Source organism: Leopardus geoffroyi, chromosome B1, assembly GCF_018350155.1.
Source record: "Leopardus geoffroyi isolate Oge1 chromosome B1, O.geoffroyi_Oge1_pat1.0, whole genome shotgun sequence".
NCBI classification, from domain to species: domain Eukaryota; kingdom Metazoa; phylum Chordata; class Mammalia; order Carnivora; family Felidae; genus Leopardus; species Leopardus geoffroyi.
The window spans coordinates 137,327,703-137,355,680 of record NC_059327.1 but is presented as its reverse complement, the minus strand read 5'-3'; the positions used below and the strand labels follow the sequence as shown (position 1 = coordinate 137,355,680).

General features: G+C 42.3%; 1 protein-coding gene, 1 long non-coding RNA gene and 1 other non-coding gene across 4 annotated transcripts; 1 reads left to right on the top strand and 2 right to left on the bottom strand.

The window, feature by feature from the left end:
- LOC123595754 (placenta-specific gene 8 protein-like) lies at nt 1–27,418 on the bottom strand. Of its 2 annotated transcripts, none has more exons than XM_045473504.1 (5): nt 27,304–27,418; nt 9,001–9,129; nt 6,858–6,982; nt 1,915–2,036; nt 1–209 (listed from the first exon to the last, which is right to left on the bottom strand). In XM_045473504.1, exons 1-4 carry the CDS (start codon nt 27,386–27,388, stop codon nt 1,932–1,934), a joined length of 444 nt encoding a protein of 147 aa, XP_045329460.1. In that variant the 5' UTR covers nt 27,389–27,418; the 3' UTR covers nt 1–209; nt 1,915–1,931. The 2 variants fall into 2 exon arrangements, with proteins under 2 accessions (XP_045329460.1, XP_045329461.1); XM_045473505.1 differs by lacking the exon at nt 27,304–27,418 and adding an exon at nt 24,952–25,041.
- Nucleotides 13,671–17,701, top strand: LOC123595755. The gene is made up of 3 exons (XR_006711358.1): nt 13,671–13,826; nt 17,080–17,111; nt 17,437–17,701. It is a non-coding gene; the product is annotated as an uncharacterized LOC123595755 (long non-coding RNA).
- On the bottom strand, nt 14,696–14,828 carry LOC123596634. The gene has a single exon (XR_006711790.1). It is a non-coding gene; the product is annotated as a small nucleolar RNA SNORA18 (small nucleolar RNA).
- Nucleotides 27,419–27,978: the final 560 nt, after the last annotated feature.

Here is a 27,978-nt window from a genome sequence, read left to right as displayed (position 1 = left end):
TGTGGAGGATGTTCATTTTTTAATAGCAGTCATTTTAGAGAACAGCATGGGAAATATACTTCTTTTGGAATAAACTGGAGATTAAAAAGGTCTTGAAGCCATTGGAAGCCATATGATTAGTTGAATTAGTTTCTAAGATTTGGGGTGAGATAGCACAGCAGGTGCAGTGTGTCATTCCAGCATTTCTTTCACCACATTGTGAATATGACCTGTAGAAATCAGGAAAAAAAAAAAAAAAAAAAAAAAGGAAAGAAAAGAAAAGAAAAGAGAGAATGAATGAACAAATCAGGACTTATCAGTTTCTTTCTTTATATTATCTTGTTCCAAAAATCGAAACTTCTGTTCCACCCCAACCCTACTGCCAAATTGCTACATATTTAAAATTTACATCAAATCATGGTCCTTGGTTCAGTACAATCTATTAGAAAGAATCACAATCACCAGTTAAGATTTACATGAATCTCCTAGGTGAGGGCCTCATTATGCTTCCTTGCTTGAAAGTTGCATTGAGTTATTCTTCCACAATATTTATTAAGTGCCTACTGAGTGTCAGGCACTGTCGCTAGGTGGTTGAGGGAACCAATAGAATACTCTGTAGATTGCCAGAGTTAATTTCTGTTATCAAATGTCAATGAATCATCAACCATGCCAAGTTAAGAGTCTCCAAAGGGCAGAGAACACTAAACAATCTTTTTCATTGACCGGATGACTATGCCAGTAAACTGTCACATCCTCCTTCCCTTAGGGCTACTTTGGCATCAGGTTCTGAGTCAAGTTATTAACACAGGCCTTTTAACAAACGTCACTGCTTGGAAAGAGAGATAATAGTCAATTCTCAGCAGGTAGAGTAAAGGAGGAAGAGGGATGATAAGAAAACTCCCCATCTTGACTCTGCATTTCAGTCATTGAGGGTTGAAAGCAATTGGGAGACAAATGCTCGGATACTAAAATGGTATGAAAATGCAACATGAAATGAACTAAAATGCTCATGGAGAGGACATTGTTTTGTGGAGCATGTGGCAAAATAGCTAAAAAAGGACAGATTGGGCCAGTGACAACTTATTATGCACATGAATGTACCATCCTAATCAAACATTCTCAAAGGCCTCTTGGGAGATAGGATTTTATAGATAATAGCCATTTCCACGTGAAAACTAAACATTAATTGCAAATTCCACGGGGACTGGCAATAAGAGATTGAAAGACAGGACAAGTAAACTATTACCTGCTTGCCTGAGAGAAGCAGGAACTCAGAAGATTAAAAATGTGAGTAGGGGAGCTTAGGAAACCAGGTAAATGAGCAGCTACCCAATTTTGATAACATAGTCACAAAAAAGTCAGTAACTCTTTTTCATAGTGGGGGCTTTGGGAATTTGGCATAACTGGGTGAATTGTCCACACTTATAGAGACTAAAAACTAGCTTCCCATCACTTTGGAGGAAGGATTGTTATATTAACATTCTGATGTCATCAAGAACACAGAACTAGGCACATTACGCAGTCACGTTTAGTATAACACCTCAACTGGTTACTGTTGGTAACAGTAGATCTAGGAACCATACTTAGGGAAATGAAGGTCTGGTCGCATACATATCTCTACTACCTTAAGTCATGGTCTAGTTAAGATATACGTGGTTGATATGTGGCATGCTCACTTGGTGCATCACACAGCCACCCCTCCTGTGGCAGACAACCTAAAAAATCCCAGAATTCGTTGTTATCCTATCAAATTTAGTCCTGTCAAACCATGGAAGCTGACTACCGACTGTTGGTGTGGCCTGGCAATTAAAAATCATTTGTCCCCCATTTTGTAAGGTATGTTTCATGTGTTTGTGAGAGAAGACCAAGGAAATAAAAGATGTTATTGAGAATTTGTTTTGTTACTCCTAAATCAAAGAATTCCCAACAACTTACCAAGTTGTAAGCCCTTTTTAGAAAGCATTCATTGCTTTTCTTTTCTCAATATCTCGCTTGAGTTGGCAAAGGGTGCAATGAGGGAAACATCCCAGCCATAGGAAATCACTGCAAATAGATCCCTGTGGAAAAACAAACAGTGGGTCAACATATATCCCATAAATACATTCACACAATTCCTTGCATTTGTATAGTTTTTCAAAACTCTTTAAAAGGTACATTGGGGGCATCTGGGTGGCTCAGTCGGTTAAGTGTCTGACTCTTAATTTCAGCTCAGGTCATAATCTCATGGTTCTTGGGTTTGAGTCCCGTGTTGGGCTCTGAGCTGAGCATGAAGCCTGCTTGGGATTCTCTCTCTCTCTCTCTCTCTCTCTCTCTTTCTGACCCTCCCCTACTTTTGCTCTCTCTCTCTCTCAAAATCAATAAAATAAACATTAAAAAAAGGTACATTGTATGTAACTGCTTTATCATGAGAATTCTGTGACATTATCCTCATTTTTCTGATGACCAAGTGAAGCTAAATGACTTGTTCAGATCACATAACAAATTGGTGGCAGCTCTTGGTCTTTCTTTTTTCAAGCCAGTGCCCTTGTGACACTATGTCAAATGATCTGCAGTTTACAACTATAGCCCGAGTCCTCTGTCATCTCTTCTAAAATGCTTCCCTTTAAAGCTGATTGTGAAATGCACAAATTTTCTGTAGCTTGCAAGTAGTGCCAGCCCAGGCCCCACACTGCATCCCTCTAGCCAATTTCGTTGACCTCTCTCAAGTTCTGCAAAGGGGGGTGTTAGGAGAAAAGGAGATACGCAAATTATCGGGAAAAGAAGAAAGTAATGAATATTGTTTGGCAAACCATGGTATGGAGTACTTTGCAAGGATTTGGGGGCCTTCTCAATGGAAGGGTCCAGTTGGGTCTTCAACGACCTTCTGGGAGACATGCCCTTGAAAGGACTCCTATTCTGGTGCAGGAGACACTGGGTGAACAATTCCAACATTCACATGTTCTATGACCTTAAGCCTTTCTCATTTTCTCATATATATGGTTTCCATATCTATAAAGGGAGGTAACAATTCCTGTACCACAGGAGTTTGCAAGTAGTAAATGAGTAAATATACATCAAAATAATATCCCAGCAAGTAGTAGTACAATCAGTGGTTGTTTCTTTCTTTTCTTCCTCCTTCTCTCTTATGCCCTGGCCAAAGGGATGCTTTCTTGACTGTGTCCATGAAGCGGGGGGGGGGGGGGGGGGGGGTGCGCAGATCAGAGAGGCTGCATTGTACCAGCCCCATAAAAGTTTGCATAGATATGAAAGAGAAACGAAGCAGAGAGCCTGAATGATACAAATCAGTCCAGGGAATTATTTTTAGGTCTGTTCTAAGGAGGAAATAGAGATACACTGTCTATAAATATATTGCTTCATTGTACATCGAGGAACCATACCTTATCCTAGAATCCTAGAACTAGGAATCATCTTGCACAACTTCCTCATGACAGATGAAAAAATTGATGCCACCAAATGACTTAGCAGAGAGTCAAACAGTTTGCTATATGTTGAGTGTTTCCTAACCCCTTATCTCCAGGATCCAGCTAAGTTCCCCTTCCTATATTCCATGTTGAGGTTTTGGGTTGCTTTGAGAATCTTACCCTCACACCATATACATAAGTACATATGAATGACACTTTGCATGCAATTCAGGAAGTTCAAGGTCAGGGCACAATATTAAGAACCTCTGTGTATTATGCTGCCTTAAGAATAGCATGAATGAGAGCAGCTTCACTTGCAGCTGCTGAGCAAGTCAGGCAGCTGAGCAAACACGCAGGAGAAATGAGTCAGGCTCTGAACACACCTCTGCCCTGTGAAACAGCTGAGAGATTCTCGAAGAAAAGAACAGAAGTAAAAGTAGTTGTTTACCAAGCACTTAGTTAAAAAAATTTTTTTTAATGTTTATTACTACTTTTTAAAAAAAAATTTTTTTAACGTTTACTTATTTTTGAGACAGAGAGAGACAGAGCATGAACGGGGGAGGGTCAGAGAGAGGGAGACACAGAATCGGAAACAGGCTCCAGGCTCTGAGCTCTCAGCACAGAGCCCAAGGTGGGGCTCAAACTCATGGACCGTGAGATCGTGACCCGAGCCGAAGTCGGACGCTTAACCGACTGAGCCACTCAGGCACCCCAATGTTTATTATTTTTGAGAGACAGACAGAGACACAGAGCAAGCAGGGCAGAGGCAGAGAGAGGGAGACACAGAATCCAAAGCAGGCTCCAGGCTCTGAGCTCTCAGCACAGAGCCCAAGGTGGGGCTCAAACTCACAGACCGCGAGATCATCTGTAGCCGGCCGCCCAAACTACTGAGCCACCCAGGCGCCCCTACTGAGCACTTACTAATTGCCAGATCCTGTGCTATAGATAGTATATACATTGTCCATACATTATTTCACATGACTCTTACTACACCACCAAGGGGAGGTATCATTATGACCATTCAATCAGTGAGGGGGCTGAGGCGTAGGGAGATTAAGAACTTGTTCCCATTTCTATGGGAGCAGTGATTGGGGCAGAGGCTAAGTTTTCTTTTTTTTTTTTTTTTTTTTTTTAATTTTTTTTAACGTTTATTCATTTTTGAGACAGAGACAGAGCATGAACGGGGGAGGGTCAGAGAGAGGGAGACACAGAATCCAAAACAGGCTCCAGGCTCCGAGCTGTCAGCACAGAGCCCGACGCGGGGCTCAAACTCACGGACCGCGAGATCGTGACCTGAGCCAAAGTCGGCCGCTCAACCAACTGAGCCACCCAGGCGCCCCTAAGTTTTCAGGAAAAAAATCTATCATGTCACTTCTTTGTTTAAAACATTTCAATGGCTTCTCTGCTCACTCAGAGTAACAGCTAAAGTTCTTATAATGGTCTTCAAGGCCCTAGAAGTTCTAACTCTTGCTCTGATGTCATCTTTTTCTATAACATTCTACCCTCACCCCCTCACTCTCTCTATACCTACCTCCCTAGCCCCTTGCAGTTTCTGGAACATTCTAGATAAACTCTACTTTAAAAGTCTTTGGTGGTGCCCTTCCCTCTGCCTGGCTGAAGACCCCCAGGTGGGTCAACTTCTCATCCTTTTAGGTCTTTACTTTTGTACCAAGGCCTTCCCTGATAACCATACTTAAAATTAGAACTCCCTTCCTAAAAATGTGGATGAGTATTGAATTGTGTTGAATGCTTTTTTCGGCATCAGTTGAGATGATCATATGGCTTTTCTTTTTGAATCTATAAATAGAGTATTCTGATACTGAACCATCTTTGCATTCCTGGGATAAACCTTGTTTAGATGAAAATACATTTTATGATGCTGAAAATAAAATAAAATTAGAATGCTTCAACACTCTTTATTCCTCATCTTGGCTTTATTTTTTCTGTACCGCTCATCAGCACCCTAGAAAGTGTTTACTTAGTTACATTGTGGCCATCTTCTCCTATTAGAATGTAAGCTCTGCCATTGACAGCCATCATAGTAACAATTGATCCAGGCGAGAATTGTCAATGGCTATTATTCCTTGTGGATGAAGGTTGGTGAGGAATAAAATATTTATATCTCTCACCAAGGTGCTTACACATTATAGAGGGGAAAAAGGCAACATTACCGTCGAGAATCCTAGCAGACGCTATATCTTAACTAAGTAATCAAATTAAACAACCATAATGGGATACACCGATGTCATGTGCCTCTTGACATGAAGCACAGCACATACTGGGTCAGTTCTGTGGAGGTTCTGCGAAAGTGTAAAACCTGTCTAACCATGAAGACAAATTTGACACACCAAATTGAGGGGTAGTGTACAAAATAACTGATCTGTACTTGGGAGGAAAAAAAGACAGGGAAAGAGTGAGAAACTATTCCCTATTGTAGGAGACTAACTAGGGATGACAGTTGAACAAATGTGTGATTCCAGATTGATTTTCTTCTCATCCAAAGAATGTTAATTGGGTTAATTGGTAAAGTTTAAATAAGATCCACATATTAGCTGATAGTGTTGTATCAGTGTTAAATTCCTGATTTTGATCATTATGTTATGGTTATATAAATGAACGTCCTTGCTATCAAGAAATACATGCTGTAACAGACGTAATAGGACATCAAGTTTGTAATTTCCTCTCAATGTTTTGGAAAAAATAAAACAGAATGGACAGAGAGGTTGAGGAAAGAGTAAATAAAGCAAAGGTGGCAAGATTTTAGTATTTGGGGAATGTGGGTGAAGGGTATTCAGGAATTCTTTGTATTATTTCTTTTTTGTTGTTGTATTATTTCTGCAACTTTTCTTTAAGTCTGAAACTATGTGCAAATAAAGCTCTCAAAAACATAAGAAGAAAAAGGATGTAAGCTACACGCAGACAGGGCTTTTGATTTGCTTTGTTCACTGAGGTGTCTCTAGCTTCTGGATTCGGCATGTCCCATGTACGGGATAAATCCCTGTTGAATGAATGAATACGATAGGACTTAGCCAGGGTCCAGATGCTCAATAATCACTTTTGAATGAATGAACACTGGCTTAGAAGGCAGACGTGCCAGATGTGAAGGGATCCACTACACCCCCATTTCTCCCCACGGCTTTCTAACTGTGGCTCAGCCTGCAGATTTGTAGGGTCCTATGTCTGACTCTGAGTAAAGCCAGGAGAGGCTAAGGGCCCTCCGTTCCTCACCTACTCACCTCCAGCAACTGTTTCAGGGACATACCTACTGGAACAATTTAAGATTGTGGTACTAATTTGTTCCCTGGTGTCCGTGGCAGCACAGCCCCTGGTAATCACTTGACACATTTAGGACAGGAGTGGAGAAAAGATCAGGGCCAAGCCATGAAGGCAAGGTGGGCAATCACACAGTTGTGGTCAGACTGAAGGGAGCCCTCTGGTATCTGGGCTCACGCCTCACCGTGCACACGGGTGACTTACCGGGATGCCATATCGCGTCCGATACAAGGTCCTCATGGCGACACTCGCTCCGCACAGACAGCATTCGTTCATGTCAGAGGCGATCTGACAGGAAAGGCATAGGGGAAAGAAGGTCCCACAGAGGCCTGGGTGCGGGGAGGAAGAGGGGGAAGCCACATAGAAGAGTTAGTGAAAGTCACCATGCTTTCAATGAAATCACACCTCTTTCAAAAAGATGTTGGCTCAGGAAATGACTTTAATGGGGACTTGGAGGAAACAATGTTGTCACCTGGCTCTCAGTGTCTTGCTTCTAGAGCCGGCTATCCAGGAACTGGGGATAATTTGTGAGTCATTATTACCGGGTCAGATTTAATTGCAAAAGCTCCTGCCTTGCCAGTCTGAGATTGTTCCCATTATCTTTCTTCCCTGCCCTTGTTACATTCGGGTCACGCTTGCAGAGGAAGTTTGTGGCGTCAGGATGTCTGAGAAGCCTTGGAAAAACCATGGGAGGGTGTTTAGGGGCAGAAAACACTGAGTAAAGAAATCATTACAAAGAGCAGAAATAGTTTCTAGGTGTTCATTCAGGCAAAAGGAGGGCACTGTCCTCATCATGTGGATGGAAGCAAGCAGGAATTAAGGGATATGTGTATTGGTAGTTTAAAAAGTTGAGCGCAATTTCACTTTACAGTCTCTGTAAGGCAGAGAAAGGGCTTAAGAAAATAGAAACAGGGGGACCTGGGTGGCTCAGTCGGTTAAGTGGCCAACTTCAGCTCAGGTCATGATCTCGCTCGTGAATTCGAGCCCCGTGTCGGGCTCTGTGCTGACAGCTCAGAGCCTGGAGCCTGTTTCAGATTCTGTGTCTCCCTCTCCGTCTGACCCTCCCCCGGTCATGCTCGGTCTCTCTCTGTCTCAAACATAAATAAATGTTTAAAAAAAATAAAAAAGAAAAAAAAGAAAATAGAAACAAACAGGAAACTGTTCTCAAATATGCTTTGAGTAAAAATCTGTTTTGAAAAGTTCTGGGGTGGAGTTCTGGTATGATAAGAGAGTCTGTGGTTTCTTGATTGATTGTTTTTGGCTATCTCCAAAGAACCTGGTGGAACTTCCATCACATACAAAAAAGGAGGCTATTTCTTACACACAATGGAAAGATGAGCCCCACAGAGGATGTCTGCAACCCATATGGCATGAGACTCTGAAATAAGAAAAGGTTTCTCATATAAAGAGTGTGTTTTGTTGTAGAAAACAATTAGATTTCAGTAAAGCTAAAAACCCGCAAGGCTTCCTGAAATGGAACAATGACAAGAGTCGCAAGAACATCACTGAAAGCTGGGAAACACGGGACGGCATTGTAGGTAAAGGGAGAAGTAAATAGAAGACAAACCAGACCGATATGTCAAGAACATGGTGATACTAAGAGGTGGAAAATTGCAAAAGGTGATCGATCTAAGCAAGGATCACAAACTCAAGGTCGCACAGCTAAAATGAGTGAAATAGATTGAGACAAAAAACACAGAATAGACAATGGTGGACATAAATACATATGGCAAACTAGAATGAGAATCTCTTTCAGTGGGATTAGCTCATGCTAAGCAGCAGCAGACTCCCACCATGTGTGCTGAAGGCTCATCTCTCCATATTTTCCAATTTCCAAGAGAAGCTGGAAATCCACAGTGTGAGGCCAGATTTTTATGTGAAATCTGATTTTATATGTTTCCTAGTATTTTTTAATTTTTTTTTTCAACGTTTTTATTTATTTTTGGGACAGAGAGAGACAGAGCATGAACGGGGGAGGGGCAGAGAGAGAGGGAGACACAGAATCGGAAACAGGCTCCAGGCTCCGAGCCATCAGCCCAGAGCCTGACGCGGGGCTCGAACTCACGGACCGCGAGATCGTGACCTGGCCGAAGTCGGACGCTTAACCGACTGCGCCACCCAGGCGCCCCTGTTTCCTAGTATTTTTAAAGTAATGCATGAAGAGAGGTCATTGTGTACAGGACAAACAAAACATATCTGGCGGCTAAATCCACCCACGGGCTTGCGGCTTGTGACTTCTGAGTTGACCATAAAGCAGGAGCTCAATGGCAGGATGAGTAGATGAGTTTTATTAAGTCAGGAGCCTGCATTATGGGAACCGAGGAAGAACAATAACACGTGTACTTACAAATCCCCAGGTCATCACAGCAGTCAAATACGCCAGATTGCCAGTCACTATGCATCACACCCCCGGTCCCATATCCTGGCTGTGAAACAACGGGATTCATTTTTAAGGCTAAGTTCCGAAGGGCACTGCCTGTGAAAACAAACCCAAAAAAGTATTTTTTTTTTAAAAAAAATTTTTTTTTTTTTTTCAACGTTTATTTATTTTTTTGGGACAGAGAGAGACAGAGCATGAACGGGGGAGGGGCAGAGAGAGAGGGAGCCACAGAATCGGAAACAGGCTCCAGGCTCCGAGCCATCAGCCCAGAGCCTGACGCGGGGCTCGAACTCACGGACCGCGAGATCGTGACCTGGCTGAAGTCGGACGCTTAACCGACTGCGCCACCCAGGCGCCCCCCAAAAAAGTATTAAACGCCTGCCTGTATTGGTTGGATATCACGCAGATTCCAGTTGAGAAGACATTTCATCACATTTCTCTTAATTAGGGGTGGCCACACTCAACTGACTTAACAAGACATTTCCAGATATTGTCGATACTAGGCAATTAGAAACATCAAGGAGATGGGGTGAGGGCTCCTTTCACAGGTTTTCTGGGGGGGTTTGTAGCCCCTTTCTCTGATCTTTTTCTCTTTTTATTGGCAAGAGGATTTTTTTCTTCTTTTTTCAAGACAACCGTATCCTGAACAATATCTATTTTGCGTATGAGGTGTTTTATTTAATAGTAATTCTAATAACTTTTACAAAGCTGTTGCACAGAGGGGCGCCTGGGTGGCTCAGTCGGTTAAGCGTCCAACTTCGGCTCAGGTCATGATCTCACAGTTTGTGGGTTTAAGCCCCATGTCGGGCTCTATGCTGACAGCTCAGAACCTGGAGCCTGCTTCAGATTCTGTGTCTCCCAGTCTCTGTGCGCCCCACACCCCATACTCTGTCTCTGTCTCTCTCTCTCTCTCAAAAATAAATAAAAAAACATAAAAAGAATCCAAAGCGATTGCACAGACATTATCTCAGTTTCTCCTTAAGAGAACTTTGTGATATAGAGTTCTTTACTTCTCCAAAAAATTGCCACCACACAGATGCTTCTAGCTAATGTCAGCCCTCATTGCATAATTACTAGTGGTGTCCTGATAGCTAACAGATGTCTTAGGTTACTTAAAAAAAATGATTAATTTTTTTAAATGTTTATTTATTCTTGAGAGAGAGAGAGAGAGAGAGAGAGAATGAATGGGGGAGGGGCAGAGAGAGAGAGAGGGAGACACAGTATCTGAAGCAGGCTCCAGGCTCTGAGCTGTCAGCACACAGCCTGACGTGGGGCTCAAACCCATGAACTGTGAGATCATGACCTGAGTCAAAGTCGGTCACTTAATCAACTGAGCTACCCAGGCACCCCAAAAAATGATTAATTTTTTTTTGTGTGAAATCGTCAGTCCAGAATCTGAAAAAAAAAGGGTGAGGGGGTGGTGCTTCAAGCTTCCACAGAAAAATGCAATAGTTGAAAAACCATTAAGGAATAGTGTCCCTTGAACAAAGTGGTACCTATACTTTTTAGATTTCATCAAGTGATCAAGTGAAGTCTCCTGAGCTTTAACCAGTCAGAACTCCCAAGGGAGAGAATGTGTTTGGTTTCACAACGACTAATGTTAAAGCTTTCTTCTTTACTACTTCATATCTAACCATATGCAGTGCTCTGTAGCCTTGGTCCCTGTTCACCTGCAACGTTTCCCTTAACCAGGTGCAAGGCCCTGTTATCTGTCCACCTGTTCCTCCATGTTGTCAGGGAAGGCCCCAGTCAAAGATGCTCCCACTTGCAGGGCACCTGGGTAGCTCAGTTGGTTAAGCCTCCGACTTTGGCTCGGGTCACGATCTCACAGCTTGTGAGTTTGAGCCCCACATCGGGCTCTGTGCTGACAGCTCAGAGCCTGGAGCCTGCTTCAGATTCTGTGTCTCCCTCTCCCTCTCTCTCTCTGCCCCTCCCCTGCTTGTGCACTCTCTCTCTCTCTCAAAAATAAACATTGAAAAAAAAAAGATGCTCCCACCGTGCATCTCAGTCCTGGCTGTGCACTAGGTTCATCCTTAGTGCTTGGCTGCAAAACACATATACTTGATTCTGATTCACTAGCTGGGGTGGACCCTGGGTGAGTAACATTTTAAGAGGCAATTGTGAAGCAGACAACAATGGAGATCTGATTTACAGGTCTCTCTCAGCCTTTGCCAGTCTTCTCAGCTCTTCCTCTGCCCTGCTCTTTTTCCTGATTGATTTTGTATATGCTGAAATCCATGGCTGTGATCAGCTGATTCCCCCAACAGGTGAGTCCTTATAAAAGGGGTGGAGGTTTTGACTCGGTGATCAGTCGGTTAAGCATCCAACCTCGGCTCAGGTCATGATCTCTCAGTCTGTGTGTTCAAGCCCATGTCGGGCTCTGTGCTGACAGCTCAGAGTCTGGAACCTGCTTCGGATTCTGTGCCTCCCTCTCTCTCTGCTCCTCCCCTGCTCGCTCTGTGTCTCTCTCTCTCTCAAACGTGAACATCAAAAAAAAAAAAAAAAATTAAACAAAAGGTGGGGGTGGAGGTTTTATGGAATAATAAAAGCCAAGGCACTTTGGACTGCCTTGGAAAGGTGCCTCTAATATTTATTATCGAGAACCTGCTTTATGACACAAAGGGAAAACCACCAGGTTGAGAAGGCTCTATATTTACTGTCAAATCACATTAGGAACTGTGTTGAAACTGCAGGGCTAGATAGATATTTCATTGGAGTCCAAAGGTCTTTCTCCTCTCTGATTATGTAGGAGGATTATGATACCTTTCCTACCACCGTCTAATTAGAGCGGGCACACAGTGTGAGCTCAATCTATTATCCAAGAAATAGTTACAGAATATGAATAAATTGTGCAGGTAGTGGGCTGCTCAGTATGGAATGCTATAGATATACTTCTGGCCTCAAGGATGAATTATCCATTACCTTCAAAATATATACTGGAAAAATCATTACAGACAAAATGTACGCATAGCTGTGGCTGCTGCATGTGTATCATTAAAGAAAGAAGTATACCAATAAGTCTATATTCTTTTTTTTTTTGAAAAAATTTTAATGTTGAAAAAATTTTAATGTTTATTTTTGAGAGAGAGAAAGAGAGAGCGTGTGAGCTTGTGAGTGGGGGGAGGGGCAGAGAGAGAGGGAGACACAAAATCCGAAGCAGGCTCCAGGCTCTGAGCTGTCAGCACAGAGCCCAGCACGGGGTTTGAACCTACAAACCACGAGATCATGACCTCTGAGCCGGAGTCAGATGCTTAACAGACTGAGCGACCCAGGTGCCCTAACATCTTTAAAATGGGTATAATACCACTTTTCTCATGGTTTGTTGTATTGCAGTCATCTCTAAGACTATGTCAATAGACTATGTCTATTAAGCACTGTGCTTCCTGTATGCCAGTGACCTGACATATGCTCCCCTGTGTCTATTTTAGACTAAACGTTGCTAAGTAGCAAGGATAGTGGGTGGGGTCACAGCTCCAGAAGGCTAATGACAGTGTGGTGATAAAGTAAACAATGGGGTAGGAATCTCAAGGCTTGGATTTTATTTTATTTATTTATTTTTTTAAGTTTATTTATTTATTTGGAGAGAGAGAGAGAGCTGGGGGTTGGGCAGAGAGAGAGGGAGAGAGAGAGAGAGAGAGAGAGAATCCCAAACAGGCTCCACACTGTCAGCGCAGAGCCCGACATGGGGCTGAAACCCATGAACCTTGAGATCAAGATCTGAGCCGAAATCAAGACTTGGACACTCAACTGACTGAGCCACCCAGGCACCCCTAAAGGCTTGGATTTTAGTCATTGCTGGTATTTGGCAGGCTCAAGTAAGATCAAGTTTGAAAACTGCAAACTACCATATACATGAGGGAGAATCTAAAGAGAGTTTCAGTGGCAAGAAAGCAGATGGAAAAAAACCTGAATGTGATATGTTGCCAATATAACAATGGCTGATGTTCGCAAGGAGCATTCTACTTTCCAAAGTGTGTTCGTGTTTGATCTCTAGTTAACCCTGATCTCTAATGTTCCCAGCACGCTGAAGCACTCAGGGAATAAAGGCTGGTAAGACACTTTCTACTGCAGACATGAAAATGGAGGCAGAGAGGTTACATGCCAGAGCCAAGGAAAGTCAGGATCATTAGTCCAACCTCTTTAATTTATAGATGAGGAAATGAGGCTTGTCTTGAAGACGGAGTGTTGCCCTGCACCCTCTTCCCAGTCTTTCAGGGAAAAGACATGGGACAGCTAGCAAGAAACATTATGGAAACCCAAAGATGGGAAGGTGGACCAGACAGCAGGATCCAGTGGTTTCCATCATGGACGCTGGCCAGACTCCAGCTCCGCAGTCACTAGCTAATGACCTTGGGGGAGTTACTTCCCTTCTATGTGCCTCATTGTCCTGAATCTGTGAAATGGGGATATGCACACTACATAGTAACAAAGCTGTCAGGTGCAATAAATAATATTTGAAAAGCTCTTAGAGTGGTGGCTGGCATGGGGTAAATTCTTCCTGAGTAGTAGTTACATTAAAGAGAGTACTTGGCCCTGGAGGGAAACAAGTAGAATCCCCACCCCTCCTTTACACTCTCCTATATATTCAAAGACAAGGGCATTTCTTCTATGAGGCCACAGATGAAAGGGAAAGAAACAGAAAGTCACGTGTCTGCAGTAACAGAGTGGCAGGGCTGGGATTTAAATTCAGTTCTTGGGACTCTAAAGCTTTTATTATTATTTCCACAGACTCTACCAGTCTGGGATTATAATCTTGCCAGCGAAAGCAAACAAGACCTGTTCAGGAAGAAAAGGTAACTTCTACTGCCCATCACTATAGTTGCTCCAAAGCCAGAATCATAATCTTCAAAACAGCCCTTTCATTTATTTTTTATTATTTTTTAGGTTTATTTGTTTATTTTGAGAGAGACAGAGACAGTGCGAGTGGGGAAGGGGCAGAGAGAGAATCCCAAGCAGGATCCACACTACCAGCGCAGAGCCCGATGCGGAGCTTGAACTCACGAAACCGTGAGTGAGATCATGACCTGAGCTAAAACCAAGAGTCGGACACTTAACCGACTGAGCCACCCAGGTGCCGCCAAAATTGTCTTTTAAAAATAACTTTTGGTCAGGGCACCTGGGTGGCTCATTTGGTTGGGCATCCCACTCTTGATTTCGGCATGGGTCATGATCTCATAGTTCATAGGTTTGAGCCTTGCATTAAGCTCTGTACTGACAGCTCAGAGCCTGCTTGGGATTCTCTCTCTCTCTCTCTCTCTCTCTCCCTCTCTGCCCCTCCCCTGCTCTCTCTCTCTCAAAATAAATAAATAAACAAACATTAAGAAACAAAAAAAAGAACTTTTGTTCAATCTACAGTTGTCACTGTCAGTCCAGAGTTCTTTCGGTTGGGCTTTTTTGACCTTTACTTGAATATGGACATGCTTCACAAATTCTCCACCTGTACTCTTTGGGATCCAGTTTCTTTACTTTAGGGACACGTTTAGGGTCAGAGTAGAGGGATCGGCCTGGTTCTCAATTTCAGACACTCTCTAAACATGAATGAGTTCGAATCATATTCACCCCTACACTGTCACACCCCAGAATTGTACAGATTGCTGGGATACGCCAATACCTAAGATTTAAACAAGTTGACTATTAGGTCTTTCACATAATTTTAGCAGAGAGATGTCTTGTAGTTCTTTCCCACAGATCTAACACATAGTTCCGTGAATAAGGAAACCACACATGTACTCCACGAGGTGTTTCCAACAATGTAGGTCTGCAGAGAAAAAAGCCCCATCAGGGCAGACCTCAACTCTTTCAGTAAACATCTAATTGAAGTGCAATATACATGTAGTCAAGTACAGAGCTCATAAGCATGATTGATGAATTTAACAGTGAACAGTCCTTGTAACCACAGCAGGTTCAAGAAGAAGGACATTACCAGCACCGCAGAAGCCCTCCTGAACTCTCTTAGGAACTCATACCCCTCTGCCCAACTTCTACTTTGTCTTTAAACACCAGAGCCTCGTTTTACCTGCTTTTGAGCCTTACATATATTTAATTATATGCACTATTTATTCTTCTGTGTCTGGCTTCTTTCGCTCAAATTTAAGATTGTGAGATTCAACCATGTCGTGTATAGCAATAATTCACTTATTCTCATTGTCATATAATAAATCATCCTGTAGATATGCACAACTTATTTATCCACGCTACCATTGTATTGTTTCTAGTTTGGACTATTAGAAATGGTATAGCAGTGCTATGAACATTCTTGTACCCATCTTTAGGCGGACCAGGTATGTATTTCAGTTGTGTCTACATCTAGGAGCAGAATTGCTGGGCCCTAGGGTTGGTAGAAAGTATCAAACAGTATTGTGAAGTAGTAGAATTTACACTCCCATCAGTAAAGGATGAGAGTTCTATTTGCCCCATGTCCTTGGAATACCTGTTGGTACCACCATCTTTCATTTTACCCATAGGTTGCTACAGAAGCTGGGAAGCAGAAGCCTAGGCCTAAGACTCAGAAAAGCAGAAATTAGCGTTAAACGATTGAACAGGGTTGCCGCATTTAGGAAAATTAATAAAGGAGATTCTGTTAAATTTGAATAAGTAAGACTCAAGCAATATGTGAGACATACTTACACTAAAAAGTTTTTCATCCATTAGTTGAAATTGAAATTTAACCGGGCATTTTGCATTTATTTGGACAGTTGTGAGAATGATTTTGGAATTAGATAATTCCACGGTGGGGGGCGGTTCCTGCCTCCCAGTTTACAGGATTGGGATTGGTGTAAGGGAGGCCAGAACAAAGAGGCTTCCCTAAGGTTGTGCAGGAAGCTGTCTCCCACCCCCCACAGAGTGGGAGAGGCCAAAGGGCACTAACGGTCGGTGGTCATGATTTATTACTTCTATCTAAATTCTTACAAGAGCATTTCCTCTGGGAATGCAGTTGTTTATTCATGGATAAGGGAAGGAAACGGAAATTTCTTGAGCAGTTTCTACTGCCAGAGTTCATGTTAAGCAATCTTAGGTATGTGAGGGGATTCTAGTTTCATAATAATCTTTTCTCCTAATTTGAAACCAAATACGTGGAGCAGTGCAGCCAGGTTCCCAGGTGGGTGAGCTAAGGCTGAAGTCCATGCTCTTCCATTCGACCAAGTCCTATCTTTAGGAAGGAGTCCAATTGATTGGCCCAGGGCCTGCATGGGCTCCATTTCTCTCCACCAGTCTCAGCTATGCTCTTGGGATCCGCCAAACTGCTGAATGTCACTTGACTTGAGTTTCCCTAGTCCCCTCATTCCCTCTGTTTCCATCCTGCCTTTCTCCTCTACCTCCTTCCAGCTCTCAGCTTTCTACCAGATCATTCCATGGGTTGTATGCAACCCATTTCTGGAAAAGCAAAGTAAATTACCTCAATTGGGAAAGCCCCTGCTTTGAGTCACTTGGAGCTTCTCCAGCACCCAAACAGCCCCCAGCAGGCCTGTTTTTTAGTGCTGGGTCTCATCTGCATCTGGAACCAGTTGTCCCACTCCCCTGCGTCTCAAGCAGAATTATGCAGTCTCTGCATCACATGGGGACTCTGACTTTGCACCTGTTGTGTGTAGACCAGAAAATGCCATTCCAAAATATGCCTCTCTGGCATAAGAGTTATTTTTAGTTGATTATTTTGAGAGACAGCACACATAGGAGAAGCTCTGAAAACAAGGAAGTTACCCAATAAGGGAAATTTACATTTATAAGGGAAAAATCTCCATTTGTAAGTGTCCCCTTCTCATATCAGGAAGAGAGGGATGATTCTGTACCACAAGAAACTCTTATCAATGGAAAAAGTATGGACTCAAATCTTCATTACAAACCTTAACCTTGTTAACCTGCTCCCCTCCCCAAAATTGGCTTTCCCTACACTTTCTCTCCAGTGACTTCAGCTGAAAGCTGGTGTGTAAGCCCAAATTGTAAGCCACCTCTGAGAGTTATTCATTTTCCTGCATATCTCCCGTGTACATGAGATACATGCATAATAAACTTCTGTTTTTTCTCTTCTTAATCCGTATTTTGTTTCAGGGGCCCCAGTTGAGAACTTGGAAGCATAGAGCGTAAATTATTTTTCATCGCCTACACAATCATTTCTGAAATTTTAGCCAAACTATGGAAACTCTCAGTTATAAGGAAATTTAAAAATGATTATGCATCATTGAAAGTATGACATTTCTGAATTTAAACTAAATAATATCTGGAAACAAAAAGCCTTTGGTCACTGTCTGGGGTGGTGGGGTGATGTGGGGAGGGCATTCTGCACAACTTAGTGAAGCCTCCATGGTAGGCCATAGGTGAGGATACATCCCTTCTGCATATTATAGACTCGGAGTGGGGAAAGGAGGTTTACCAGTATCTGACTTCTCGGTTTCCCTCCCTCCCCAGACACATTCAGATCCTGCTCCTCCAGGGAATCTTCCTCCCTGAGCTTCTCCAGCACCCAGAAACACCACAACAGGCCTGCTGTTAGTCCTGGGTCTGAGTCTGCATCTGGAGTCAGTTATCTGGATCGCCTACAGAACCCTGCATTATCTGTATCACAGTACGATCCTTGGATGATGTACCACCAATCGCATCATTTCTGAAATGTTAGCCCGAACAACGAAAACTCTGTTATATGTAAAATTAAAAACGATTGTGTATAATTGAAGGTATGGCATTTCCTAATTTTAGCTAAATAGTGTCTATTTTTTTTTTTTTAATTTTTTTTCAACGTTTATTTATTTTTGGGACAGAGAGAGACAGAGCATGAACGGGGGAGGGGCAGAGAGAGAGGGAGACACAGAATCGGAAACAGGCTCCAGGCTCTGAGCCATCAGCCCAGAGCCTGACGCGGGGCTCGAACTCACGGACCGTGAGATCGTGACCTGGCTGAAGTCGGACGCTTAACTGACTGCGCCACCCAGGCGCCCCAATAATGTCTATTTTTAACATTTATTTATTTTGAGAGCGAGAGCGTGAGCAGGGGAGGGGCAGAGAGAGACGGAGAGAAAGAATCCCAAGCAGGCTCTGAACTATCAGTGCAGATCCCAACGTGGGGTTCCACCCCTTTGACCGTGAACTCATCACCTGAGCCAAAAACAAGAGTCAGACACCTAACTGAGCCACCCAGGTGCCCCTAAACTAAATAATTTTTATAACCAAAAAGCCACTCCAAAACGTTTTCCCTTTTGTTAAAAATGGTGCTTATGCTTGGTAATCCTTTAAAAATGTTCTTTTTAATGTTTATTTATTTTTGAGAGAGAGAGAGAGAGCACGTGAGTGAGTACGAGTGGGGCAGGGGCAGAGACAGAGGGAGACACAGAATCTGAAGCAGGCTGTAGGCTCTGAGCTGTCAGCACAGAGCCCAACATGAGGCTCGAACTCATGAACCGTGAGATCATGACCTGAACCAAAGTCAGATGCTTAACTTACTGAGCCACCCAGGTGCCCCTTATGCTTGCTTGGTAATCCGTAAATGAGGAGCCTCTCAGGAATATTTATTTATTTGATTGTGCTTGGGAATTTTCCTGACACCAGGAGAGTTCGTGATCCTCCTTTCATCAAGGAAGTAAAGGTTCTTATTAAAACCGTGAACTGGGGCAAAGGTCAGGGATAAAGAACAGTGATATATTGGAACCTCCCAGGTCTCTGTTGTCATTCTCCCACACTCCTTCTTCGGTGACCTAATTCATTCAGCTTCTTCTCTACTTTTATCTTAAAATTTGTTAATGTGCTCTCAGGCGTAAGTGGTTCCAGGGGAAGAATGCCTTTTCATTCCCAAACTGGTCACCTTCAGGAAATGATCCACCCTATTTTTCCAGTCCTTTGATTACCACTTCCTTCCCTTCTCAGGCCACTTTGCACACCACTCTTCAGGAATTCCCTCCGCCCTGTTCCTGCTGTGAGACCCTGCCCCTTGTTTCCCTACTTACCCGTTAAGCTCTCATGTCAAATGCCACCTCCTCCATGAAGCCGTTCCTAATCCTCCAAGTTGGATTTGCCTGTCTTCCTACTCAGCCTTGCTCAACTCTCTCATGATGTGGCACAGAGCCCACTGGACATAGGGGTCAGCACACTGGGCACGAGCCACACTATTGATACTTGGCTGCCTCTAAAAGCCAATAACAGTGTCTCGACTTCCTTCTCCCCAGGGTCATCGGGGAAGCGCTCAGAAGCTATATCAGCTTCAGATATGAGACTCAGATATGTGCAAACTGAACACTTACATTTTTTATTTTGTTTTGTTTTGTTTTTTCATTTGCAGGTTTTCTGAGGGTGAAAGTGGATTCCAGTTATCTGCATCCCCCAAAGACAGTGACTTGCACATAGCCTAGAAAACACTAAGTGTTGGGGTTCAGGATACACCACCCTAAAATATGGCAAGTTGGCATGTTGACTGTATTAAGCCAAAGGAGTTGGAGAAAATGGCAGAGGCTGGAAGGTCATTTGACCTCTTTTTCTCGCCCTTCTTCCCTAAAAGTAGGAGATAAATCTGTCATGGGCAAGGTACCTCCCCAGTACCAGGAACTGCTATTGACGTCTAGTGGAGAGAGGTCAAGGGTATCACTCCCCATTCTTTCTTCCTAATCCTCCATTTAATCCCTCTTTCCTGCCAACAACAAATTATTTGGCCCAATAGTGTCAAGGCTGAGAAACTCTTGATTAATACTCTTATGCTGTTCTTAGGAAGATTTGAGCGTCTTACAAACTTACAAATATAACAAGATGTAACATGGAAAATGAAGAAATTGGGCACAGGGAAAGTAAAGTCTGAAGCAAATTTAGCACATGCTTTAAAATTTCTGTATATTGCTGGACATGGGCTACAAATAAAATTCTGAGTTTCCCATCAGGCAAAGCAAAGAGGGAACACAAACATTTAGGGAACTGACCATGTCTATAAAATAAGAACAGATTGAGACCTAGAGAAATTTCTCATCAAGGTCCTCGAAAAGGAGATGATGTATGACATGTGGTGGTCAAAGCCTTTAACAGAATCTCTACAATAAATAGAACAGTGACTTTCATGAACTTATTTCCTAGTATAGGGTTAAAGCACAATGCTGGAGTAGAATCACTGAAAGCAATCTATGAGAAACTAAAATGATCCCAGCAAACTACTTATCCCCCTGATCATCTGGATGATTCAGGATTAAAAATCAAATTTTGTAGATTGTTCAGAGAAACACTGGATGTATATGCTCGGACAACCCTCCATGAGTATTTTAACCAGCTACGATATGGTAAGAATTGGGCAGCAATGGGGCTGAATTAAAAGTGTTTGGTGAGAACCAGAGTTTGGATTCCCCATGAAGGTTGCTTATGCATAGGAACAGGGATGCAGAAGGGAAGGCATTTAAGGCAAATGTATTGTCATCAAAATTAAATGAGGCAGTCAAGACACACACCTGAATAGAAGGCCACCCTAGTGTAGCACAGACTGAGTTAACAGCCATCCTAACTCAAAGTGCAGATAAGTTAAAAGCGTATTTATGAGAAGCCTGTGTTTTCCTCAGACACCAGTTCTAGGCCTTCCCTGAGGGGGAAGCTGAGAAGTGAAAAATGGCCAACAAAGGCTACATACAATTGACATTTGAATGATCCATTTAGAAGAAGTATATAGTGTTTTGTTAAGAGGTACATCTTTTTTCTTTTTTTAATATATGAAATTTATTGTCAAATTGGTTTCCATACAACACCCAGTGCTCATCCCAACAGGTGCCCTCCTCAATATCCATCCCCCACCCTCCCCTCCCTCCCACCCCCCATCAACCCTCAGTTTGTTCTCAGTTTTTAAGAGTCTCTTATGTTTTGGCTCTCTCCCACTCTAACCTCTTTTTTTTTTTTTTTTTTTTTCCTTTTTTCCTCCCCCTCCCCCATGGGTTCCTGTTAAGTTTCTCAGGATCCACATAAGAGTGAAACCATATGGTATCTGTCTTTCTCTGTATGGCTTATTTCACTTAGCATCACACTCTCCAGTTCCATCCACGTTGCTACAAAGGGCCATATTTCATTCTTTCTCATTGCCATGTAGTACTCCATTGTGTATATAAACCACAATTTCTTTATCCATTCATCAGTTGATGGACATTTAGGCTCTTTCCATAATTTGGCTATTGTTGAGAGTGCTGCTATAAACATTGGGGTACAAGTGCCCCTATGCATCAGTACTCCTGTATCCCTTGGGTAAATTCCTAGCAGTGCTACTGCTGGGTCATAGGGTAGGTCTATTTTTAATTTTCTGAGGAACCTCCACACTAAGAGGTACATCTTTTGCATGTGCTGATGAATTGCATGTGACCATAGGAGTGATCAAAGTCCCGAAGTTGTGTACCATAGAACCGGGAAAATGCTTATGTCGGGTGTTAATGAAACCCACCCACTGTGACAATAAAAGAAGGCAGTAAAACACTCTTGGAGTACAATTTTAGGGAACCAATTTCCTGGTCAGTACTATGGAGATAAAAGAATTGCAACATGGAATCTTAGATAATGTAATGAGTTGACCTTTTAAAAATACCAACCACTTGGCTCCACTCTGATTCTGCGGAACCACTGCCTGGGCAAAGGGGTTAGTGGCCTTGGAACCGATAGTTTTAATGTGTCCCAGGAGGCTCCAAGATGTGGTGAGGGTTGCAAATCGCTGTGTTAAAGAAAGTCCATCAGAAATGATGATTTGAATATTGAAGTAGTGGCACTTAAGTCTTTTACACAAAAATAAAACACTATTTCCCCCCAATTTCAAATTTTTCCTACCACTTACAGTTTTACTGCAAATACATATAATTATAAAAATGTAGCCAAAATAATATGCTCAGTGAAGATACTCTAACAATCACAAAACGATCAAAAGAAAAAAATCTCTGGTAAATCTACCATACAAAGTTAACCTTACCGAGATTTGTGATGTAATGGCCTTGTATTGAGCCCAGTAAAAACCAATTCATGTACAGGACCATGTCTTAATGAAGATTCTTTTAAATTAAGCGATAAATCCATTTCTCCTACAGTATAGAGAAGGTTACTCCCCTTGCTGTTCATTAACACTTGGGGAGCAGGTGTTCACCTCTTGTAGAAGTGGTATCCAATCATTGTGCTCCAGCTCAGGATTGTTATTCTCTGATTGGCCAAGACCCTTACTATGACTCTTGGATGGGTGTAAAAGAGCAGAGAGTGTCTTTCTTTCTAAGAAACAATTTAGTTGGAGTTTTTCCAGCTCACCGCACAATTTATTTCAATCTGCATAATTAAAGGTTGAAATACTATTAATTGAGGGGTGCCTGGGTGGCTCAGTCCGTTAAGCATCTGACTTCGGCTCAGGCCATGGTCTCATGGTTCATGAGTTCAAGCCCCACATGGAGCTCTGTACTGATAGTACTGCTTGGGATTCCCTCTCTCCCTCTCTTTCTGCCCCTCCATGACTGGTGCTTTCTCTCTCTCTCAAAATAAATGAATAAACTTGAAAAAAAAAAATAAATACAATTAACTGACTGAATCAATTTTTGAGTTAACTTTAAAGTCCTAATTCATATGCAAAGACTCTGACATCCCTCAACTTAAAACCAGATTTCTCACTTAGGTAATGGTCTGTTTCCTCAGACTGGTGCCTTGCCTTTATTCGGTTTCTCTCTTCAAGTCTTTCTGGAACTCTGTCTCCATGAGGAGCTCAGCAAAGAGGAATCTCAAAAGGAGAAGAGGGTATCACCATCTCCTGGATTTGCAGAGGGCTTGGCTCCCCCATATCTGGTATAGCATATCTGGTATCTGGTCATATCCACAGTATAGCAGCCTTGTAGATGTCTTAGACTTAATAGTTTGGCTAAAAGAACTAGAAGACTTAGGAAGCATGCACTCGATTTTAAATCTTGCTGTGACTCATATTTGAATTGGAATTACCTGTCCTTTTTAATTATGTGGGCCTAAGGTCCCTTACCTGGTAAGTCAATACAGCTAGCTAACAGCTGCATCCACTTCAGTACAGAACATCTTGAACAGACTTTATTTTTTAAAAAATGTGTTTGGTAAACAGTCAAGTTTGTTAAATGATTTTAAATTTTATTTTGTGGTGGGTGGGTGGAAGAATTTCTCCCTCCACACCCCTATCCCCTATCCCCAATGCTAACTACTCATATTGGTGATGGAAATAAGGCTCAGATAGTTCTGGTCCTTAGCCACAAAATCAATAATCAAAACTTCCAGATTGTTGAATTTGGATGGTGTCAGTAATCTAAAACTTGAGCAGGACCCATCCAGTACTTTATAAGAAAACAACAAAACCATTGCAAATGCTTTCATTGGTATACGTAGGTCTCAAAATTTCAATGAGAATACAGTTACTTGTGGCCATGGAACACTTAAATGATGACAAATTTAGTTCAGGGAAGAGGCAGCAGACTATACAAACACTTGATTATAATGGTTTTTTTTTTTTTTCAAAAGCCTCCAGATGTACTCTTCCAAAACATTGTCTATATGCTCAAAGGGTCATCCATGAAATCCACATCTGTCTCCATTTTCACTACCCCCAAGTTAAACCCAAGAGAGCATCAATGCAATGTTAAGTGCAGATTTCTCAGTAAAATTGATGGCCACCCATGGAATGCCTGCTCAGTCCTCTGGGCTTCCTGTACATTTTGCTAACGCATCAAGTGCTCCCAAGGTTGGTTACCTACCAGGAGGTAAATGAAGCACATCCTTAGGGCACCAATAAAGCTGGGCCAATAAAGTAAAATAAATGAGAGAAAATTTTAGAAAAATATTTAGCCTCCCTGCTCAAATAAATGTAATCCTTGAGGGAAATAATCATAATGATATTGGACTTCACCCTTATTTACGTATGAGAGGGTGTGGACAGGTAGCACATCATATATATTTCAGTGCATTTAAGACGTTTAAAGATGTCTGTCTGGTCCTGGATATTTTTAAGGTAAGCTGTTCTCAGGTCCTTCTCCTCTTCTGGAGTCAGAGACATAACTCCACTCAACTTTTTATCCCACCACAGGGCCTGGAGCAGAGCAGACACTCAATGGGTATTTTTTTTTTTTTAAACATCTGAATGAAAAATGTATGAATATAGAAATTGTAAGTTTCATACACATAATTTTAAAGTCTTTAGACATCTAGATGTCAGAAATACCATTTATAACAAATGTGCTTTTCTTAGGGGCTGGATATAAGAGGAAGGGAAAAAAGTTTCTTTTTTCCTTTTCCTCTAAATCATGCCAGTGAGAAAAGCTAATCATTCCCTCGACAGGGAAAATACTGAGAGCTGCCTTGGTGTTACTGCTGATAATAACAATGCTACAAATCAGGAAAGGTAACAAGTGGCCAGATCCCAACAATTTCAAAAAAAATGGTTTTTTTTCCCCCTAACAAAACAGAGACATTTAGAGTTAATTCTGACAGTAATGATAAACCTCAAAATGATGGAAAGCAGAATCGTGCCTCCTTACTAGCAAAACTAATTCCAACAGCAAATCCTGAAACCAATCATAAAACAAGAAACTTTCTAGAAGCAATTTAAAATATTATGTTTAAACACACGAGTCTTAATGGTAATATGATGATTTCTTCTTTAAGGATAAAGAATATTTTTTCCTCATACAAATGTATCTTCCAGTAGCACATTTTAAAGAAACAGTCATGATATACCTAGGCTCTTAAGAGTCACTACAGCCAAATTTAATTTAAAAGACAATTGCATATTGCAGACATATGCTTTTTAAAAAAAATTCGGTGAGACACATGATGAATACCTACCATTCAATTCTGCCCTGGCTTGTGTTAATTACATGGTAAGAATTTACTAGCTTTATAGTTTCTTATTTTTTTTAATAATTTTTTTCTTTTTAAAGAAGATGGTAAAGAGAAAAGGTTACACAACTGAAATGTATTACTTTGTATCGCAATAATACTTACCACACTCTGGTTAACTACAGAGGACAGCAGCCCGGGTCAAACTGGAGAAGCCTCAGGAACACGACTGCTTTGTTGGCTTCAGCCTTAGGGCTGGAGTCAGAGAGGGAGGGGTTAGGGGTGGGGAAAATTAGGAGGTGGGGACTGCAATCTTGTGGGAATTGTCTCTTTGCCTTGGGGGTCAATGTTCTTCTATTTAAGAAAATACACACTGCATTTAATTTCATTATATTATTTTCTGTGACATTTGCCTGACACCATGGTGAGATTTATTTATGATTAGACAACAACATGTTTTATGAAGATCCAAGGCTTGTTTATTTATTTAGGGTTTCTCTAATTTATTGACTCCCCAAGGCATTTAAGGGGCATGAAATGCATTTAAAAGTAAGCATTGGGCAGCTGGTCTGAGGTCTCAGAAATGCTGAAGAGATATGTAACCTTCCTTCTGGCTGGGTTGTTGGGACTTACATTCCTAGCTAAGGAGCTGGATGAGAATATCTCTTGAAGGGTAGGGGGCAGAGCAGGGATGTGGTCAGTGGCAAGCTGATGCCACCTGTCTGGTGCCAGCGTGGAGCCTGGTTTCTGAAAAGCGAGACCGACGTCCATCTCACAACTTCATAGTGAATGAAGGATGCAGAGGGCCTGAGCAGGGAGGAGAGCAAGAGGAGGGATTTAACTAAAAATCCTAATAGGAAACAGCAGCTCTTTGGAATTGGGCGAGGGAAGGGAAGAGGGAATGATTCACTTAAGGAATCATTAGAGAGGCACATAAATACACAATACTCTATATAAAACCTCAATTGCTTCCAGGTTGCTGACTAAAAATGTGTTAGCTTAGCCAAGGTTAAAATGTCCTTAATTCCTATTGGTGTGACCCTAATGAGTTGTACTTTCTGTCATGGTATTTGAACATAAAGCTTGAATGACTCACATCACTTACACTGTTTTCTGTTCCCCCAGGTTAGAGGTATGTACAGAGGGAGTTGTTCCTGGAGGCACAAGATAAGTGGGAAAGGGTTCATGAGTGCTCACTTATCTCCGAGGGACATTTGCCTAGACTATTAACATTTCACATGTACCGCTGGGTACACTATCGGTATAAAATGCTATCTTATTTCGGAACCTTACCGTGCGAGCAATAGTCACTGCACACATAGGCCACTTGATAAAAAAGGTGATGTCATGCCTGTCCTGGAAGAGCTCACAGCCGGGGAAGGTAGACACACTGCACAGACCGTATAGAAAGTATCCTTGGCATTTTACAAAACAAGAGGCCATCAAGTTCTAGGCCACTGACTATGTGGCTCTTGGGCAGATCTCTTAAAAAAAAAAAAAAAAAAAAAAAAAAAAGGTGGTGGTTTATTGAGGACCTGCTATGTGCCAAGCACAGAATTGCTTCATTTTGAGGAATGTATCAGTTATATATTAGTTGTTTTTATCCTCCTAAGACAAAGAAACAGAGTGCCTTGGCCAAGAGCCCTGGAGCAGATAATCTGGGACGGTGAAACTTGAGCCCAGGCCCACGTTTTGCCACTATTCTTAACTATAAATGGTGATAAAAGTATTAAGTGTGTTGACTGTGGTGAGCATTAAATGAGATAATGGGAGGGAAGGATGTGGCCACGGGAAAAGTGTGCATTAGAGAGCTGTGTTTCCCTCCTCCCTTGTCATCCCTGCCCTTCCTCACGACTCCACTCCAGTCCCCTAAGTACCCTCTCCTCCACCTGCCTTGGACGTTGCACCTGCCTAGCCTCTCAGCTGGACGCTGAGACCTTTGGAGAAGGTAAGGCTTTGTCATCAGCACGACTTTACAGTTGGGGCCACACGAGGCAAAGGCATGTAATTCAGGATCTCGCGGAATAACATTAAAGTGTTTTTAGAGTTATAGTCTAAGCCAGCCGCTCATGAACAGGAAAAGGAATCTATCAAGTGGAGAAGGATCCACGTCTGGGGGATTTTGCCCATTTATGCCAATCAAGCAATTAAAAGATGCTCACCAGGTCATCTGTGATTGGGGTGAAATCAACTTCCCAGGACCTATGTTCTAGTCTCTGATCCTTTTTACCATTCAGTCAACAAATCCTTATTGAGAATTTATTATACACCTCAGGCCTATGTGAAACACTAGGGGACCCAGCAGGAACAGGCAGGCGCCCTGCTGTTGAGATGCCTGTTGGGTTTTATTCTAATAAGGGAGAAAGACAAAAGAAAAACACACGCAAACACAAATAAAACGTAAGGAAACATATAAATGGACAAAAGAGTCACACATGGTTCTAAGGGTCTTAAAGAAAACTGTCAAGGGGCTGAGATTCTCAATAAGGGGGGGGGATAGGAAGAAGGGGGGCTTACCTTGGACAGGGGGGCAGGAAGGGCCTCCCTGAAGCAGAGCCAAAGGAAGAGCAGGAGCCGGTCGTGAGAGGGGTGGGAGGAGCATCTCGGTACAGACAAAAGTCCCAGCCTAAGCTCAGCAGATTTTAAGGAACTGAGAGGGGGACAAGCAAAAAACATTCTAATGGACCATGTGAAGAGCCCAGGAATGGAGGTAGACGTAGTTTTATAGGACTCTTCAGGAAAGACTCCATGGAATGCTGTATTTTAAAGATGGACTGGCAGACTGGATCGTTGGTACACATGCATGTGTGTACATGTGTGTGAATTCATGCTGAGAAAATCACCAGGCCATTTGTTTGTCTTTTCATGATTGATGGAAGGAAGTGGAACAGCCACAACCTAGCTTCTGCTGCTCCTCTCTTTGCAAACAGGCTCAGCAAGCTTTGGGGCTGAGAATGGGTAGATTTAGTGGTTGATGACCAATTCCCTGAGAAAAATAGTCAGGACAGGTGTGTGTGACTTCTGACATGAGCAAACTGCTTTAGGGTCATTGCCATTTTCAAAAAGGACTAAGTAGCCACTGGCCCATATGACGTGGGGTACGCCCGGAGTGAATTCTATAGATACGGCTCCTGTGGTTAGCCATTCAGCAAATGTTTATCAAGACAGGAAGGCAGAGTGGTTGCTAAGTGT